At 51.1% G+C, this 15,600-nt stretch overlaps 6 protein-coding genes across 6 annotated transcripts; 4 read left to right on the top strand and 2 right to left on the bottom strand.

The window, feature by feature from the left end:
• Positions 1-197: 197 nt before the first annotated feature.
• On the top strand, positions 198-1,730 carry COCMIDRAFT_88685 (glycosyltransferase family 33 protein; the record flags this gene model as incomplete). Its single annotated transcript, XM_007687324.1, has 2 exons — positions 198-537; positions 589-1,730. 2 exons carry the CDS (start codon positions 198-200, stop codon positions 1,728-1,730), a joined length of 1,482 nt encoding a protein of 493 aa, XP_007685514.1.
• Positions 1,731-1,921: 191 nt separating this feature from the next.
• On the bottom strand, positions 1,922-2,806 carry COCMIDRAFT_88580 (uncharacterized protein; the record flags this gene model as incomplete). Its single annotated transcript, XM_007687323.1, has 1 exon — positions 1,922-2,806. One exon carries the CDS (start codon positions 2,804-2,806, stop codon positions 1,922-1,924), a length of 885 nt encoding a protein of 294 aa, XP_007685513.1.
• Positions 2,807-6,451: 3,645 nt separating this feature from the next.
• Positions 6,452-7,315, top strand: COCMIDRAFT_24178 (uncharacterized protein; the record flags this gene model as incomplete). The annotated part of the gene is made up of 4 exons (XM_007687298.1): positions 6,452-6,599; positions 6,662-6,772; positions 6,831-6,992; positions 7,158-7,315. 4 exons carry the CDS (start codon positions 6,452-6,454, stop codon positions 7,313-7,315), a joined length of 579 nt encoding a protein of 192 aa, XP_007685488.1.
• Positions 7,316-7,809: 494 nt separating this feature from the next.
• Positions 7,810-9,724, bottom strand: COCMIDRAFT_3085 (uncharacterized protein; the record flags this gene model as incomplete). Its single annotated transcript, XM_007687284.1, has 3 exons — positions 7,810-8,752; positions 8,825-9,359; positions 9,577-9,724. The coding sequence occupies 3 exons, from the start codon at positions 9,722-9,724 to the stop codon at positions 7,810-7,812; spliced, it is 1,626 nt and encodes a 541-aa protein (XP_007685474.1).
• A 1,370-nt stretch (positions 9,725-11,094) lies between these two features.
• On the top strand, positions 11,095-11,659 carry COCMIDRAFT_88541 (uncharacterized protein; the record flags this gene model as incomplete). The annotated part of the gene is made up of 2 exons (XM_007687322.1): positions 11,095-11,263; positions 11,328-11,659. The coding sequence occupies 2 exons, from the start codon at positions 11,095-11,097 to the stop codon at positions 11,657-11,659; spliced, it is 501 nt and encodes a 166-aa protein (XP_007685512.1).
• A 971-nt stretch (positions 11,660-12,630) lies between these two features.
• On the top strand, positions 12,631-15,202 carry COCMIDRAFT_3083 (uncharacterized protein; the record flags this gene model as incomplete). Its single annotated transcript, XM_007687283.1, has 4 exons — positions 12,631-12,635; positions 12,737-13,130; positions 13,178-14,783; positions 14,835-15,202. The coding sequence occupies 4 exons, from the start codon at positions 12,631-12,633 to the stop codon at positions 15,200-15,202; spliced, it is 2,373 nt and encodes a 790-aa protein (XP_007685473.1).
• Between the last annotated feature and the right edge of the window lie 398 nt (positions 15,203-15,600).

Raw genomic sequence — 15,600 nt, 5'->3', positions numbered from 1 at the left:
TTATCGTCCTTAGCCGCCTTCCCTTTTTGGTTCCGTCCACCCCCCCGGTCCCCAGCTCTCCGCAGCGGCAGGTGCAGGGCAAGTGGGCACCGCCACTTCAATCCTTGGCATCATTGACGCATGTGGCGCCTTCTCTCCTGCATGACCATGTGCATCGCAATTGGCCAACACTATCTTAACCCCCCATCAACACCATCATGCTCGACGACACGCTAGAAGCGGCAGCAGACAAGTACGCTCCCCTCTTCTCCCTCGTGCTGACTGTCGTCGTTGTCCTGTCCACGCTCTTTACCCTCTTGCTCGTCACGCTACCTGGCCAGTATGATCCCTACAAGGACAAGTCGCTAAAGTTTGTCGACGAGCATGGCAAAGAGGTCAAACCAACAACAAGAGATGGAAAGGAGCCTCCGCAATGGAAGAATGCGCGGTCCGTCCAGGTTGTCGTGTTGGGCGATATCGGACGATCCCCCCGCATGCAATACCATGCCCTGAGCCTCGCTAAACACGGCGCCAGAGTCACTCTTATCGGCTACCAAGGTGAATCATGTCCGCAAGTACCCATACTCGCAGCAACTGACCGCATCCTAGAGTCTGAAATACTCCCAGAGATAGTCTCAAACCCATTGATTGAAATCATCCCCCTTTCTCCAGCACCCGCTAGCCTGCGTTCAAGCAGCAGGCTTCTCTTCCCCATCTTGGCTCCTCTCAAAGTACTCTGGCAGATTTTCTCCTTGTACACTGCACTAGGCTACCGCTCCCAGCCGGCAAGATGGACGCTTGTCCAAAATCCTCCTTCGATACCAACACTTGCAGTTGCGAGTCTGGTTTGCTTCCTGCGACGCACTGACCTGGTCATTGATTGGCATAACTTTGGCTACTCCATTCTGGCCATGAAGCTTGGTGACTCTCACCCCCTTGTCAGAATATCGGAGAGGCATGAAAAAATATTTGCCAAGGCAGCTTCCCACCACATCACCGTAACCGACGCAATGGCCCGCGTTCTCAAAGTTGACTATGGAGTCACTGCACAAGCCCTACATGATCGTCCAGCATCTGCGTTTCAACCTATCGGGGCCGAAGAGCGGGCCAAATTCCTCAAGAGACTACCGGAAACGGCTGAATTCGCAAAGGACCTATCACCTAGCTCCAAGACACCCTGGAAACTCATCGTAAGCGCAACCTCTTGGACAGCCGATGAAGACTTTTCTCTCCTCCTGTCTGCTCTCGTCACCTACTCTGCCGAGTGCACTTCAAAAACATATCTGCCTAGGATCCTTGCCATCATCACCGGCAAAGGACCCCAGAAGGAATACTATCTCTCCAAGATCAACGAGCTGAATCAGCAGAAGAAGCTGCAGAATGTCATCATCAAGACGGCATGGCTTACCCATGCCGATTATGCTCTCCTTCTTGCCTCTGCTGATCTCGGTGTCTCGCTGCATACATCTTCCTCAGGTGTCGATCTCCCAATGAAAGTCGTCGACATGTTTGGCGCCGGATTGCCCGTCGTGGGCTGGGGAAAATTCGAGGCATGGCCTGAGCTAGTGAAGCAAGGTGTAAATGGCCTGGGATTCCAGAGCCCTGAGGAGCTCGCTCTGCATCTGGCTACATTCTTCGGCAGTGATAGCAGATTAAGAGAGACACTAAAAGTAGGCGCTCTCAAAGAAAGCGAGCACAGATGGGACGATGAATGGGATGGTGTAGGTGGAAAGTTGTTCAAACTGATCTAAATTATCGAGGGTCCTACATATCCGTAAAATCAGGTCCTTCAAAGTAACCATGATACCCAATTAGCCCATAGCAAATAGCGAAAAAAAATACTTCCAAATGCAAAACAATACCAAATCGTTCTCCAACGCAAATGCAGCACAACACGCGCCCCTCATTCTACCAACACTCTCTCGTCGTGCATCCCCCTTCCCTACAAAACCAACGGCCCAACCCACCTATGCGTCACCGTCGGATCCAACATCCAAATCGTCCTAGCCACAACCTCGGGATACCTCCTCAACCTCCTCAAATACCGTCTCCGCCCCCACATCACCGCCTCCAGCTCCCTCATTAGCGTCTGCGAATTCTGAAACACCACCAACATCTCGCTCGACACCCTCTGGTACCTCAGTCTACTCACCAGATAGCGTTGGGGACTGAGATAGCTGAATGCTAGGCTGGTAAAGGGGGACCGCGGGAAGAAGGTGCGGTCGGAGATTATGTAGGCGGTGTAGAGGATGCTGGTGTGGATGCGGGTTGAGATTCCTGAGTAGAGGGGGGAGATGAGGTTGGTTTCGTAGTGGGACATTAGGGTTTCCATTTCTTCGGTGGCGAGGAGGGCGGAGGGGGAAGGGGCGGAAAAGGTAGTTGCGGCGATGCGGTGGTGGATGAAGAGGGAGATGAGGTCTTGGTGGAGTATCATGGTTTGTTGCTCAGCAAGCGAGATGGGGTAAGATTGGGGTGATGAAGGGGTTAGAAGATCGACTGGTTCGTTGTCGTTGTCGGAGTCTTGGAGGAGGGCTTCGATACTGGAGATGATACTTGGGTGTAATTCATAGTGATCTTGTGTATCTAATGTGGCGGGGGTGCTGCTCGGTGCTGTTTCTTCCTCGGATTCGCGCGATTCGTTGCTACTGTGTAGCGAGTCGGGTGTATCTTGGGTTGAATGGTGGCTATCAACTCGAACTAGTAATCTTTGTGGCCAAATCGGTGTCTCCTGTGTATCGGAGTTGCCAGTAGGTCCTGCAACTGGATCCATCTCATTTCCTGTGGCTCCCAGAGGGCAGTGCTCAATGAGCCATTGGTGCGTGTTCATTTTTCTTAGTCTTTTTTTTTGGAATGCGTGAAGAGTGCTGGCTCACGTGTGGCTGAGTAAGAGAATACTAGTAGCGAGCGGGATACATGCGATATGCGGTGCTGTTGCTAAGAAAATAGAAACTACTTCGCTGAAACAATAGGAACATGACAGAAAAACCTCGATTTAGGTGGTGTAGCTTTACTGCATGATAGATGCCGACAAAAGGGAAGAAACTGGGTGTGTATTGTGCTTGGATACAAGGAAGGAAAGAAGGGGTGACGTTATTGCGATAGTTGTATGTTAATCCTATCATATTTCTTCCCACGCACAAAATACCAGTGCATCACTTATCCTTGTTCTTCATCCCAGGTTACTATCGCTTTGGCGACTGAGGATAGGTGTAGCCCATTTGCATTCATGATGGTACCGTGGGACAGTCCAGGTCATTGTTTGTTCCGCTTTGTGGTTCGCGTGTCGTGGCATTTAAGAGCCAGAGAAATCGCGATAGTGTTGCTTTGATTACGGTTTGGGGGAACGTGTTGGGGTTGGGAGTTTCGGTTAGTCAAGTGGGTGGTTGGATGCATTTGATGGTGGAGTAATCTAAAGCATATCGAACAAGGGCTTTGATGTGTATTCCTAATGGAAGGAGGGTCAAACGGTCGGGACAAATGATGGAATGGATTGGAACTAGGGACTGCGATTCATCGGGTATGTTTTGTATGTATTCTGTCCAGAGGGTTCTTGTAGGCGTACGTTGGGAAGTAAGTGATTTGAATGTACAGGCTTGCCATTGGAGCGCGAAGGTGAACACATGGCCCACCAACCACGATATGAAGAAATTTCGACGTCGGAATACCTTTGTTAAAGAGTAACCTTGCAAAGATAACTCCTTATGGAAATTACAATGGATACTCGTGTCCTGAGGCTGCACTGCGTAGCTCCGACACTTGGAACAGATAATGTCAGGAAGATGAGCAGTCAACTATTTTTTCACCCACACAAGTAGAGACTACCCTAGATGTATTACTGATACTATAAGGAAGAAGGAGCAAACCAAGAATCAAGAGTCCCTCTTCGTCTGTCAGCCTTACAGTGCGTCAGCACAGTTATGTAAGAAGTCCAAAATCAAACAGCCCAACTCCAAGCCCACCCAACCCGCATCACGTAGACTGCGTAGCCTCTTGGAATCACAAGCTCCCACGCTTCGTGACCAGTGCACCACGTATATCGTTGACGCGACAGCTTACGACGTAGTCCATCCCCCACCATTCACCTGCAGCCACTCGCTCCCGTCCCGCATCGCCAACCCGCGACAATCCACTGCTGCTAAAAAAAATCTCCGGTCTTGGCCTTTGCACATCTTATTCCCGAGCCGCACTTGACCGCCGTTTCTTATATCCACACGGCAGTGCAGTGTAAATCATAGCACGGCACATATACTTACACCCACACTAACTCGCCAAGCTTCTCTTCCATCTTGTCTTCTAGGGGTCACCCGTGATACTAAGCCACATACACGGCTTCTTTCTTACGCAAGTCCCAAGACTTTTTCTAAGACTAAGAACAAAAACAAGATGGATGATTTGTTCAAGATTAGAAAAGACAACGGTGAGGTAAGAAGGTTGGGCTTCTCCCGTCTTGACTAGAAAGACCCAAGAGAGGCGAAGAAGAAAACCACGCATACTCGGTTTACACTCAAGCTTTTTAGGTGAGGTAAGCACGGTAGAGGTAAATAGGGCGACCCTGCCGCGACAAGTCTGGGCTATTGGCGTCTTGATAATCTACGTGTAAGCTGCTACTAGTTCTGGGCTAGGCTGGGCTTGGGAGAAGGAAGAAGGGAGGCGCAAGGAATTGGGCTGTGTAATCGGGGCCTTGGCAAAGGAGAAAGTTATGACACTGCCGTGGCCGTGATGTCGGCCAAACTGTCTAAGCAAGTGGTAGGGTGAGCATTGATGTCATTTCCGCGTTCACCCTCATCAAGTAAAATAGTCTCTTATGTAAAATCGAGAAAAAAAGCCTCCTCCTAATTTCCTAAGCGTGAAAGCACTGCTACTACTAACTAGCCTAGAATTAATATACATAACAGTAGGAAAGGGAAAGTCCAGCGAAATAAGAATCTGAATTATGCGGCATGTGAGGGAAAGAAAAGAACAGCAGTAAAGCAAAGTGTAAAAAAACGTGACGCATGACGGGAGTTTAATTGCATAGCCCTTTGATAAAAAAATCATGCCTAATCCGCACCTTACCGAACACCCCATCTCCATCTCAGCCCTACAAGCCCGTTGGGCGCAAAAAAAAAGTCAAAGATTTCGAAGCTTAGAATTAACCAACCAATAGAAATCCAAGCCAGACTTCGTGCTTTACAAAAAAAGCGGAGGACGAATAGTAGTAGAAAGAAAAGTCACATGAGGGTGTCATACCTGCACTGCCGCAAAGGAACGCGCGTAGGCGGGTTGGCCAGCGCAAACAACCCTCCAAAGAAAAACATATTCCCAGGGTCTTCCCAGACGGAAAGGAAAATGGGAAAAGTCAAAGCACCCAAAAAAAGGAACACAGCACACCGTCTTGTTTTGCCTTTTGGCTTGGCTGACTCCATGTCAGGGCTTGGCGGCCAGTGTCCCTCCGGTGGAGACTATTCCAAGCACCCCCCCCTCCCTTCCCAGGATTCATACCAGAAAGAAGAGTCGTCCGGGGGTGGAGCTCTTGCTTGGCTCTTCTCACGCTTCATCTCTCTTTTTTTGTTTCGCCGCCGTCGTTACACCACATACACATACGTAGTAGTAGTCAATCTCCATCTCCTCATACCCAACATCTACATTCTGCTCAGCCGCGGATCGCCAGCGCACAGCGCAAAGTAGTGGATACTACACCCAGCTGTCAAGAAAACAAAAAACAAAAACAAAAAACTCTCAAGACCATGTGGTATGCACATGCTAAGTGTTGTAAGGACGGTTTACGTCCGCGCGTGGATGGAGGCTGTGAGTAAGACGACCGAGAAGCCCGCCAGTTGGAGGGGGTTTTCTTCCCCTTGCGGAGATCAGCGGTAGTAAGTACAGTTGTTCAAGTCTGTAAGTAGTGCACTTTACCCCCCATAATAGAGCCGTGCCAAGCGTGTCATGACTGTCTTTTCCGCCCGGCGGATCTTGGAAGGGGGATTTGCTGCTACATGCTCACTGGATTGGCCCTGCCTCCGCCGCCCCAGTTGCGACGACCGTGAAGCCACACGCCGATCGTGGTCGTTACCGACGACGGGCCGATGAAGGAGCGGGGGAGGGAAGGAAGAGAGAGAGAGAGCAGGAGGGTCTTGCTTTGCCATTGCTGCTAGTCGTCATCCGCGTCATTGTCTGTGCGTTTTTTTGCTTGGTACCTGGGGTGTTATGGGTAGGTGGTAGGTGTGTCCGTGTGGGCGGAATGGGCTGCATGGTGCATAGTAGTGTACTGACCTCGTGGGGCCCGGCATCAAACATGCTCTGAAACGGGAAATTAAGCACACGAGCAGTTGGTTGGATGTTTTGTATATAACTTGCTGGGTCCCAGCGTGGAGAAAAGGATCTCATCACATAGCAGCACAAACATACACGAGCAACAGTTTCATACAGTATACACATATTCATATTTCTTCAGTAACTTTGTCCATTTGAAAGATACCCAACATCAGCCATAATGCGTTACGATATCATCGCCATTGCTTTTACCCTTTCCGCCGTTGGCCTCGCCGACAAACTCGAATTCGAGGATGTCCCACGCAATTGTATCGATGTTTGCACACCCGTCGTCAACCTAACAACCGGATGTGACGACAGAGGTCCAAGTAAGTCTTCATCTCTTGAACCATCTTGACCATGTGACCTACCATGCTAATCAATATCTCAGACGACGATGACTTCGCTGAGCGCCAATGCATCTGCAACGCCCAAAACGCAAACACCCAGATCCCCAACTGTGCCGACTGCATCTGGCGCAACGGCGGCAAATTCGACAATGGTATGTTTTCCCTCCTCTTCCTCTTCCTCTTGACACGTGACTAATGCTCTCCTTGTAGACGCTCAAGATCTCGTCCGTGACTGTGGTTTCACTCCTGCCAGCGGCGCGCCCTTAGGTCCTACCCCAACTGGCCCAAGGCCTGGAGGTCCCGGCGGCTTTGGCCCCACCCCGACAAACCCACCACCAAGCAACAACAACCCTGGTGGTAACAATCCCAATGGTAATAACCCCAACAACCCCAATCCCAACGGTAATCCCAATGGCAATCCGAATGGTAACCCCAATGGTAACCCCAATGGTAATCCCAACGGTAATCCCAACGGTAACCCCAACGATAATCCAAACAACGTCAACAACAATAACAGTCCTAACGGAAACAACCCAGGCAACACCAACAACGTCGGCACCGGTACTGGTACTCAAGGTACTCAAGGTGGTCTCCAAGGCAATGCCCAGCCCATTGGCAACTCCGCCAACACGCCCACAGTCGCCTTGGCCGCGGCCTTTGCCGGTCTTGTTGGCTTTGCCGGTCTCTTTTTGTAATTGGGGATCCAGATAATCATGTGGTGGCGGTAGAGGGGGAACGGTGATCATCAGCATTAACGGTCTTGGTTGGGTTGGAGCGGAATTTGGGAGTTATTGCCTTTATTGATATCTTTGTCGCAGGGCCTTTGGCTCTTTTACTATTGCGTTTACGAATGAATGACAGAACCATTACCATCTTTTCAGATATGACTTCTTCGACGAGCAAGTATTATGACCTTGCGGTGATTGTAAAGTGAAGTCAGAAATGTGGCAAGACAGGGAGCAGTGCGTTCAGAGCTCGACTCGGCGCAGGAGAAACACCGACCCGGCGGTAGGGTCAAGGTGTTTTCGCTAAGGCTGATTACACCAGGCAGATACATATATTGTTGCAGATGGTGAAAGTGCAGCAATGTGTAATGTGTTGCAGTTGCAAAATGCAGTCACCAGGCGATGGTTGGGCGATAATGAAGATGGCAGTCCATATATGTTTTCCTTCCAAGACAATGTTTTCTTCATCTTCCAGTAGGCGTCATGGGTCGTGATGAAGAGAGAAAGGCTCGAGAGCCTTTTCTTGACTTTGGTACAACTCGCTCGAATTTTGCGTCTTCGGGTTTAAGCTCGCCTGTCAACCATTGTCCCATATGTGTCTGCCATCTCTTGATATCTTCTCCTTTAGTGGCTTCTCTGAGTCTTCGATGGCGCACTAGTCTTTCGGCGACTTGCCTGAGAACGATCCTGGGGGGTTGGTATTCGGTCAGGTTTCCGGGGCTTGCAATTGTTACTCTTTCAAGGTACGCCCTGGTCACCGTCTCCATGATTGTAAGGGTTTTTCCTCCATTCACTACTTTCGTTTCGTTGGTTTGAGGGTTCGTCCATTTTCCTTTCACCCAGTGATCGAGCGGTAGTCCTTCAAGTCCTTTGTCCACATTCAGACGCTTGTACCATCGGTGCTCTCCCTTGGCGATTGTGCGCATCATCTTGTGTCGGTCTTCACCTTCGGTGTACTTGATCAAGAGGTTCTTGAAAACTGCCAGCTTTTCGCTCCACTTTTGAAGTACCTTGACTTTGCCCAAGGGTCCAGGCCAGGCGGCGGCGAAACCGTCATTGGATGTATCTGGACGCCCGGTTCCGATTGAAAGCAGAAGTGCTGGTTCTTTGTCATCCCCCTTCAGTGAGGCGTGTTCGCTATAAGCAGCATATGAAGGGTTGTTCTCGCGAATTCCACCATCTTTAAAATTCTTCTTCAAACCATTCGCAAACTCGGCTGTGAGCATTTCGAAGTAAAATGGTGCAGCTGAAGTTGCTCTTGTCACCTGCCAGATTTTCATCTTGTCGGCACCAGTGTTGTACGGTGTAACCCATGCCGGGGCGATCTCTGGGTCGTATTGGTGGTTATAAGAACGAAGAAGATAGGCTTCATCGATTTGGCCAGAATGAATAGCGGTCAGACAAATACTAGCATTTGTTAGCAAAGAGGAAGGAAATTATAGATGGCTAGGTAACTACAGGTAAGGAGGCTTTACTTACGATTGACATATGCGTTCCACTGGCCTGAAACTGGTAGCTGGAGCGCCGCTACCCCATGTGGTTGCACTTCGTAGAGAACCGACACCCGATGCTTCCATAGGCGCTTGTTCTTGATCCTCCTCCAAGCGCCAAGGGTACCAATCGTCTCCCGTGCATTTGCCATGCTCCTTGCAATATTGCCTTACAATGTCTTGTACTGCCTTTTCAAGTGGTTTATGATCGTACTTTGTTGCTAGGGGTAGAATGTTCCTTCTATGCCCAAAAAGCTCATTACCGACTTTACGATAGATTTCGAGGCATTGCGGTACGGTCATGCGCAACCTAGCAAGCATAACAGAGATGAGTCCACCAGTGCTTGTGCCGTACATGTAGTCGAAGTAGTGACATGGGAGTAGCTCGTCCTCTTTGAAATCGCGGCGTTCGGTGCCAGGTACTGGGCCCTCTTCATCTTGTATTCGGCGCTCACATTCGGCGATCTCATGCATTAACTGTTGTATGATAAGGAGGCTCGAATAGCCGCGTATACCCCCGCCATCTATACAAAAACGTCAGCATTGGAAACATAAGCTTCAGGAATCTGCAAGTCAGACTACGGATAGCGCTAGTCGCTGACTACACTACTATACTTGAAGCTGCTGCCGACCAAAAAACGGACATCCAGACAAGATCACAGTATTGGACAGCTACAGGAGTCGCCAACTGGATAACATGCAGATAGGAGAGCTACAAGGCTATAAAAGGATCCGACGTACCCAGGGTAAGTATAAGGTCCTCCCAGCAGTTTTCGGCGGTGACGTTCATCTTCCAGGTTTCTCCAGTCTTGTCGCCCTGAGTCGCGGTGGTGCCAGTTGTTCTTATGCTGAGCGGCCTCGAGGCCGGCTCTCGAGGCGGTTGCAACATGTTGAAGGCGCGTGGGTTCAACTAGTGGTGCGCGCGTGGATGGTGTGTAGTAGCGTTGAATGCTTCACAGGTAGATCTTTAGCCTTGCGTGATTTTTTCGGCGGGTAACGGTGCTTAGGTGGTGCGAGGGGGGAGACCGATATTGAAGTGGATATAAGGCTTTAGGGAGCCTCATGACATTCTCGCGCGTTCCCGCGAAGGGCGCGGGCAGGGTGCAGGTGGAAGGGTGGGCTGCGGCAGTGGCTGGCTCTGCCGCTAGTGAACGGGGCCGCTGGCAAAGCGACGAATTAGAGGCCAAGCTTTTGGAGTCGTGAGGAATGTTTCTCCAGATGTTAGTTATGACCCTCGTACACGTCCGGGGGCTACAGTACTCGTGTAACGTGGGGAGAGAAAAAAAAACAGTCACCGCGTCTGCCGATATTGCATCACCCAGGGGTCAGAATGCAGACTTGATTCTATGACGACAGAATGAGCAGGGCCATTGTGCTCTCTGTACTTTGTTGTCGCTGCCTACCCTCCATACGAACATGGAGCGGAGCTGAAATGCAGGGGGCCAAAAGGCAATTAGGCAAACCTAGCCCGGCGCCAAACAAGGCTGTGAAGCAGCTGGCAGCACTAAGTGTACGAGCGGGCAGTGAACATGTAAATACGCATGAATGCGATGACAACTAAAGCGGCTGCATCCGTGCCATGACTCCACAATGCGAAAGTGTTGATCCCCAGAGCGATGTAACAAACCTTGGGAGCTTGGGGCACGCGTCCATATCAGAACGCCATCCAGGTGACTCGCTCAACAGCCCTTTGCTTGGTCTGCTCGTCATGCGCACGACAAGAAAGCGTCATCCTGCACAGGTCGGTGTGGAAAATGCGCGACAATGTTTTGTAATCTCTCCCTCCTGGCCAGCGGCGGGATGCGCGAGTTTGCAGAGGGTTTGCGTCGGCTTGAGTTGAGTCGGGTGACATGGACGTGGGTGGGGCAGCGTGGCGGCCAATCAGCGCTGCCCAAGGCACAGCCGCGCTGTCGGCCAATGAGCGTGTCGAGCGGCCGCAGAAGCGGCATGGCAACATGTCACCGTCAGCCACAGAAGGAGGCGCAGCACTGCCGCCCAACAGGGCTCAGGTGTGACGCTGCTGGAAGGCTCGATGGTTCTGGTTCAGCCACGACCTAGACCATCATCACTCCACACCCACCCTTCCACTCACCAGACCCGCCGCCATCCACGGCTATACAAAGCACACTCCACCTGGTTGTCCTTCGCAAACCCAAACATCCTCACCCATACCAAGGCCCCACCGACTTCGGTCCCTGCTCTCTCCCTAGTCCTCCTCACTTTCCTCCTTCAGTCACCGCACGAATGCTAGAAGGCAGTATGACGTTCAAGTCGGTGTCGACATCGGGCTCAGAGTCCAGTAAAGCAAGCTCGCTGTTCGACCTGGACGAAAATGGCAAAAAATCTATCCTCGTATACAAATATCGCTCTGGTGCAAAAGGCCTAGAGTTTAAGACGGAGGGCGAGCTCTGCGCCGAGCTTGATAATGGTGAGTGCTGCCTGGCCTATATCCATCTGCCTGAACATGGTGACTCTAACGCTAGTAAAACTAGACCCCTCGTTGCCATTTCTACGTGTTACAAGAAAATCCATACCTCGCGGCAACAGTCGACTGGACATCCTCAACGAAGATCTACTATCGCCTGCGGAGCGCGAAAAGTACGCAGAGAAGCCCACACTCAAGGCTTCCGTCGCCAACGTAGGCCTGCCTACGCTGGCAAGGTGGAAGCACATGATACTAGGCAGCTACGACGACCTATACATTGTCTCACGGTTACATACCCCTTCGCCCGAAGCAAGCAAGAACAATAGCCCAGAAGCCAGCCAGCATGTCAGTCCCGCAGGCACGTTTCCTAATGAGGCGCTGCATGATCGTGATGCCTAGCGATTGTGCGTGCCACCCACTTCACGCCCTCTTTTACAACTATACGTTTGGTCCGCTTATGATTTATCTGCGATACCCGCCGAGCACGGCTTTGGAGCACGGCGCTGCGTGGAGTTTATTGTATCATCGCGATACATGGTTGAATGTGTTGGTACCTTTAGTTTGTCTTTGGAAGGGTGCTAGAATTAGCTCTCCGAATAAAAATCCTATATCCTATCAGCCACGGCTCTCCTCCCACGTATGACTATTACCAAGTCTGTAAAAACAATGTGACGACTGTGTTAGCAGAGCTCATGTGAGACAGCCATAACAACAACAAGCCAGACAGGGTTGTTGTTGTGTCGAAGCCTGACACGGCATGGTCAGAAAGCAAGTAAAGCTATTGTTTCGACAGTGGATCCTTGCATGACCAAATTTGGACATGGTTTGAGAGCATGGGATCGCAGCAAAAGAGCCGAGCGGAGTGACAGACCAGTCAACAAGACGCAGGCATGACCTAGAGGACTCAAGGCGACTGCTTTCGTGCACGATACATGTAGTTTGTATCGAGATGCTCTGGTGATGCCATACCAGCGCCAGCAAACTTGGCAGTCTTTCCATTTCAGAATGCACCCGTATATGCAGGCAAATGACGTCTGTGAGAGGGCCAAACGGAAAGCTTTTTTCTCATTTTTACAGAAGGAAGCAGACTGCCTGTTGTATTGATTTCACGTGGGAGTCTCGGGCCTTCTCAATGGCTGGATGCCACGGCAGGCCCGTTTCTGTCTCCATCAGACGGCGCTAGGGGCCCGGAGCTCCACCAGGGTAGGCACGCTGGTACGCGGGGAGCGTCACTCTTGGGTCGGAACTTTTGATGGGGCCCTGCATTGATGCATTGAAGCTTCGACTGCACTTTTGCATCCCCAACACACCACCTTCACTCCTCTTGGCTATCTTTGCGGTGCTCTTTGATTGCCCGCTTCTCACACAACATGAGGTTTGTCCACCACACCTAACCCCCCAGCAACCCTCGCGCATGCTTCGTCCAATCGTCGCATCGCGTAAATGATGTCAACGGGAGCTAATGCGCGTTTGCAGGTTCGGCCAGCAACTCAAGCAATCGCTCAACAAGCAGTGGGTCTTCTACTACATCGACTATGAAGGCCTAAAGAACTCGCTGCGCGTCCACCACGTCTGGGACGAAAAGTCGGAGCAGAGCTTCGTCGAGCAGCTTGAGAAGGAGCTAGACAAGGTCTACACGTTCCAGCGCGTCAAGGCCGAGGAAATCATTCGTCGCATAGCAGCATCGGAGAAAGAGGTCAACGATGCAGTCGCGCGCGCCCAGCAGGATCCTGGAAACCCCGACAAGTACGAGGAGGACTTTGATCTGCTCGAGGAAGACCTGAGCGACATCATCGCCGACGTCCACGACCTCGCCAAGTTTACTCAACTCAACTACACGGGCTTCCAGAAGATCATCAAGAAACATGACGTATGTACAGGGTGCAGATTGCATTTTCTGATGCTAATTCAGTTCAGAAAAACACTAGCTGGTTCCTCAAACCCGTCTTCGCCGCCCGCCTTAAGCGCAAGCCTTTCTTCCAAGACAACTACGACTCGTACGTCGTCAAGCTATCGAAACTCTACGACATTGTTCGCACCCGGGGAAACCCAGTCAAGGGCGATTCTTCAGCAGGAGGAAAGCAGCAGAACTTTGTGCGACAGACTACCAAGTACTGGGTACACCCAGACAACATCCTCGAGCTGAAGCTCATCATCCTCAAGCACCTACCTGTGCTCGTATTCAACCCTAACAAGGAGTTCAACGAGGAGGACGCTGCCATTACGTCCATCTACTTTGACAACACGGAAACATGGGAGCTGTATGAGGGTCGATTGAAGAAGACCGAAGGTGCGGAAGCTATCCGACTACGTTGGTATGGAGGCATGTCAAGCGACACCATTTTCATCGAACGCAAGACGCATCGTGAAGACTGGACAGGAGAAGAGTCTGTCAAGGCACGATTCAAGCTCAAGGAGAAGAATGTCAACGCATACCTCCGTGGTGAGCTTAGGCCAGAACAGATCTTTGAAAAGGAACGCAGGGAACAAAAGAGACCAGAGAAAGACATTGCCTCCGATGAGCAGCTGGCACGAGAGATCCAGTACCGTGTGCTTACCCGTAAGCTGGAGCCCGTCACAAGATCTTTCTACCACCGAACTGCCTTTCAACTTCCCGGAGACGCTCGTGTCCGTATCTCACTTGACACTGAGCTCACCATGACCCGTGAGGACAATCTGGACGGAAAGACCCGCTCTGGTGATAACTGGCGTCGTACCGACATTGGTGTAGACTGGCCTTTCAAGCAGCTTCCCAAGGAGGACAAGGAGCTTTTCCCCTATGCCGTCCTCGAAGTTAAGCTACAGACTCAGGCTGGAGGTGAGCCGCCTCAATGGATTAGGGACCTTACTTCGTCACATCTGGTCGAGGCCGTACCCAAGTTCTCCAAGTACATTCACGGTACAGCCACGCTCAACCCCAAGCGTATCCACTTGCTTCCATACTGGTACCCCCAGATGGATGTCGACATCCGCAAGCCTGTCAGCCACAACTTTGGTATTGAACGACCTGGTGCAAGCAACGACATCAGCACCAGTGGCAACCTGGATGATGATGACAGCGAAGACGAGGATCTGGCCGCTGGCCTCCCCTCTTCCAATGGCAGCCAGGACGATGATCGGTTGAGGAGGCTGCGCGAAGCTAGAGACACCATGGAACAGAATGAGATGGCGAGAGCCCGTGATTACGGTACTCTGACCAACGGCAACGACCCTAACGTGCTTGATATCGAAGAGCGAGTTGCCGCTAGACGCACAACCGACAACGATTACCCCATCTACGATTCAGATAGTGATGACGAAGATGACGACTTCGAGGCTGCCAGGCGAGAGGGAGGTCTCCGCTATGCCCGAAAGTGGGTTGAGCGAACCGCCTCGAACGTAGGCAATGCAGTTCTCAACACGGTTGTGGCGATTATTCCAAAGCCGACACCTACTGACGTTGGCGATGGAGGCTTCACGCTCGGTGTACCCAGCTGGAAACAGCGGGGAGAGGTGAAGCGCTTCAAGGCTCCAAAGGGCAAGCGTAAGTTTACATTAAATCTAGGTTAAAGAATATCACACTAACACTAACCAGGTATCCACGTCCCTGTCCGTGTGGAGCCAAAGGTCCAGCTAGCCACCGAGCGCACCTTCCTCTCCTGGCTCGAATTCTCCATCCTCATCGGTTCCATTGCCGCCACGCTCCTCAACTTTGGCGACTCGCTCGCCTTCGCTGCTGCGTGGGCTTTCACCATCATTGCCTGCCTCGCCCTGTGCTACAGCGCTGGATTGTACATTTGGCGTGTCAACAAGATCAAGGAACGGAGGGCTGTGACCTATCATGATCGATGGGGTCCTACGCTGCTTTGCTTTGGTCTGTTTTGCGCAGTCGCTGTTAGCTTTGGGTTTAGGTTTGGTAAGGGAGGTGAACATGGAAGTCTCAAGGGTGGGATGAAGGGTTAAGCCGGGGGGTTTGTCCGGGGAAGTGTTCGGGGATGGTGGGTCCTCGGGGTTTGTGTTGTTGTTTTACTCCGGAGGAAAATGGATGTGGGTTGGAGGGTCCAAAAAAAATCGCTTTTATTTTTTTTTCTCTTTAACTTGGAGGTGTTGTGGGAGCGAAGCATTGCTGTATTTCTCTTCTTTTTTTTGTTCCCTTGCTGGTTTTTGGTTTTTGGGTTCTTGTTGGCATTACTGAGCGAGTGGAAGTATGTGTACGAAAAGAAGAAAACGTAGTTAATGTCCATGACTGTTGTATCAATATCTGTTTTTTTCTTCATCTTAGAACCAACTGGCTGTTGTTGTTGTTGACTTCTCTGATTATCTGCGCATCACAGACCAGAGACTAAAAGTGCAACTCTCAT

This window comes from Bipolaris oryzae, assembly GCF_000523455.1.
Source record: "Bipolaris oryzae ATCC 44560 unplaced genomic scaffold scaffold_28, whole genome shotgun sequence".
NCBI classification, from domain to species: Eukaryota; Fungi; Ascomycota; class Dothideomycetes; order Pleosporales; family Pleosporaceae; genus Bipolaris; species Bipolaris oryzae.
The sequence above is the reverse complement of the archived record's forward strand: the minus strand, read 5'-3'. Positions and strand labels throughout refer to the sequence as shown.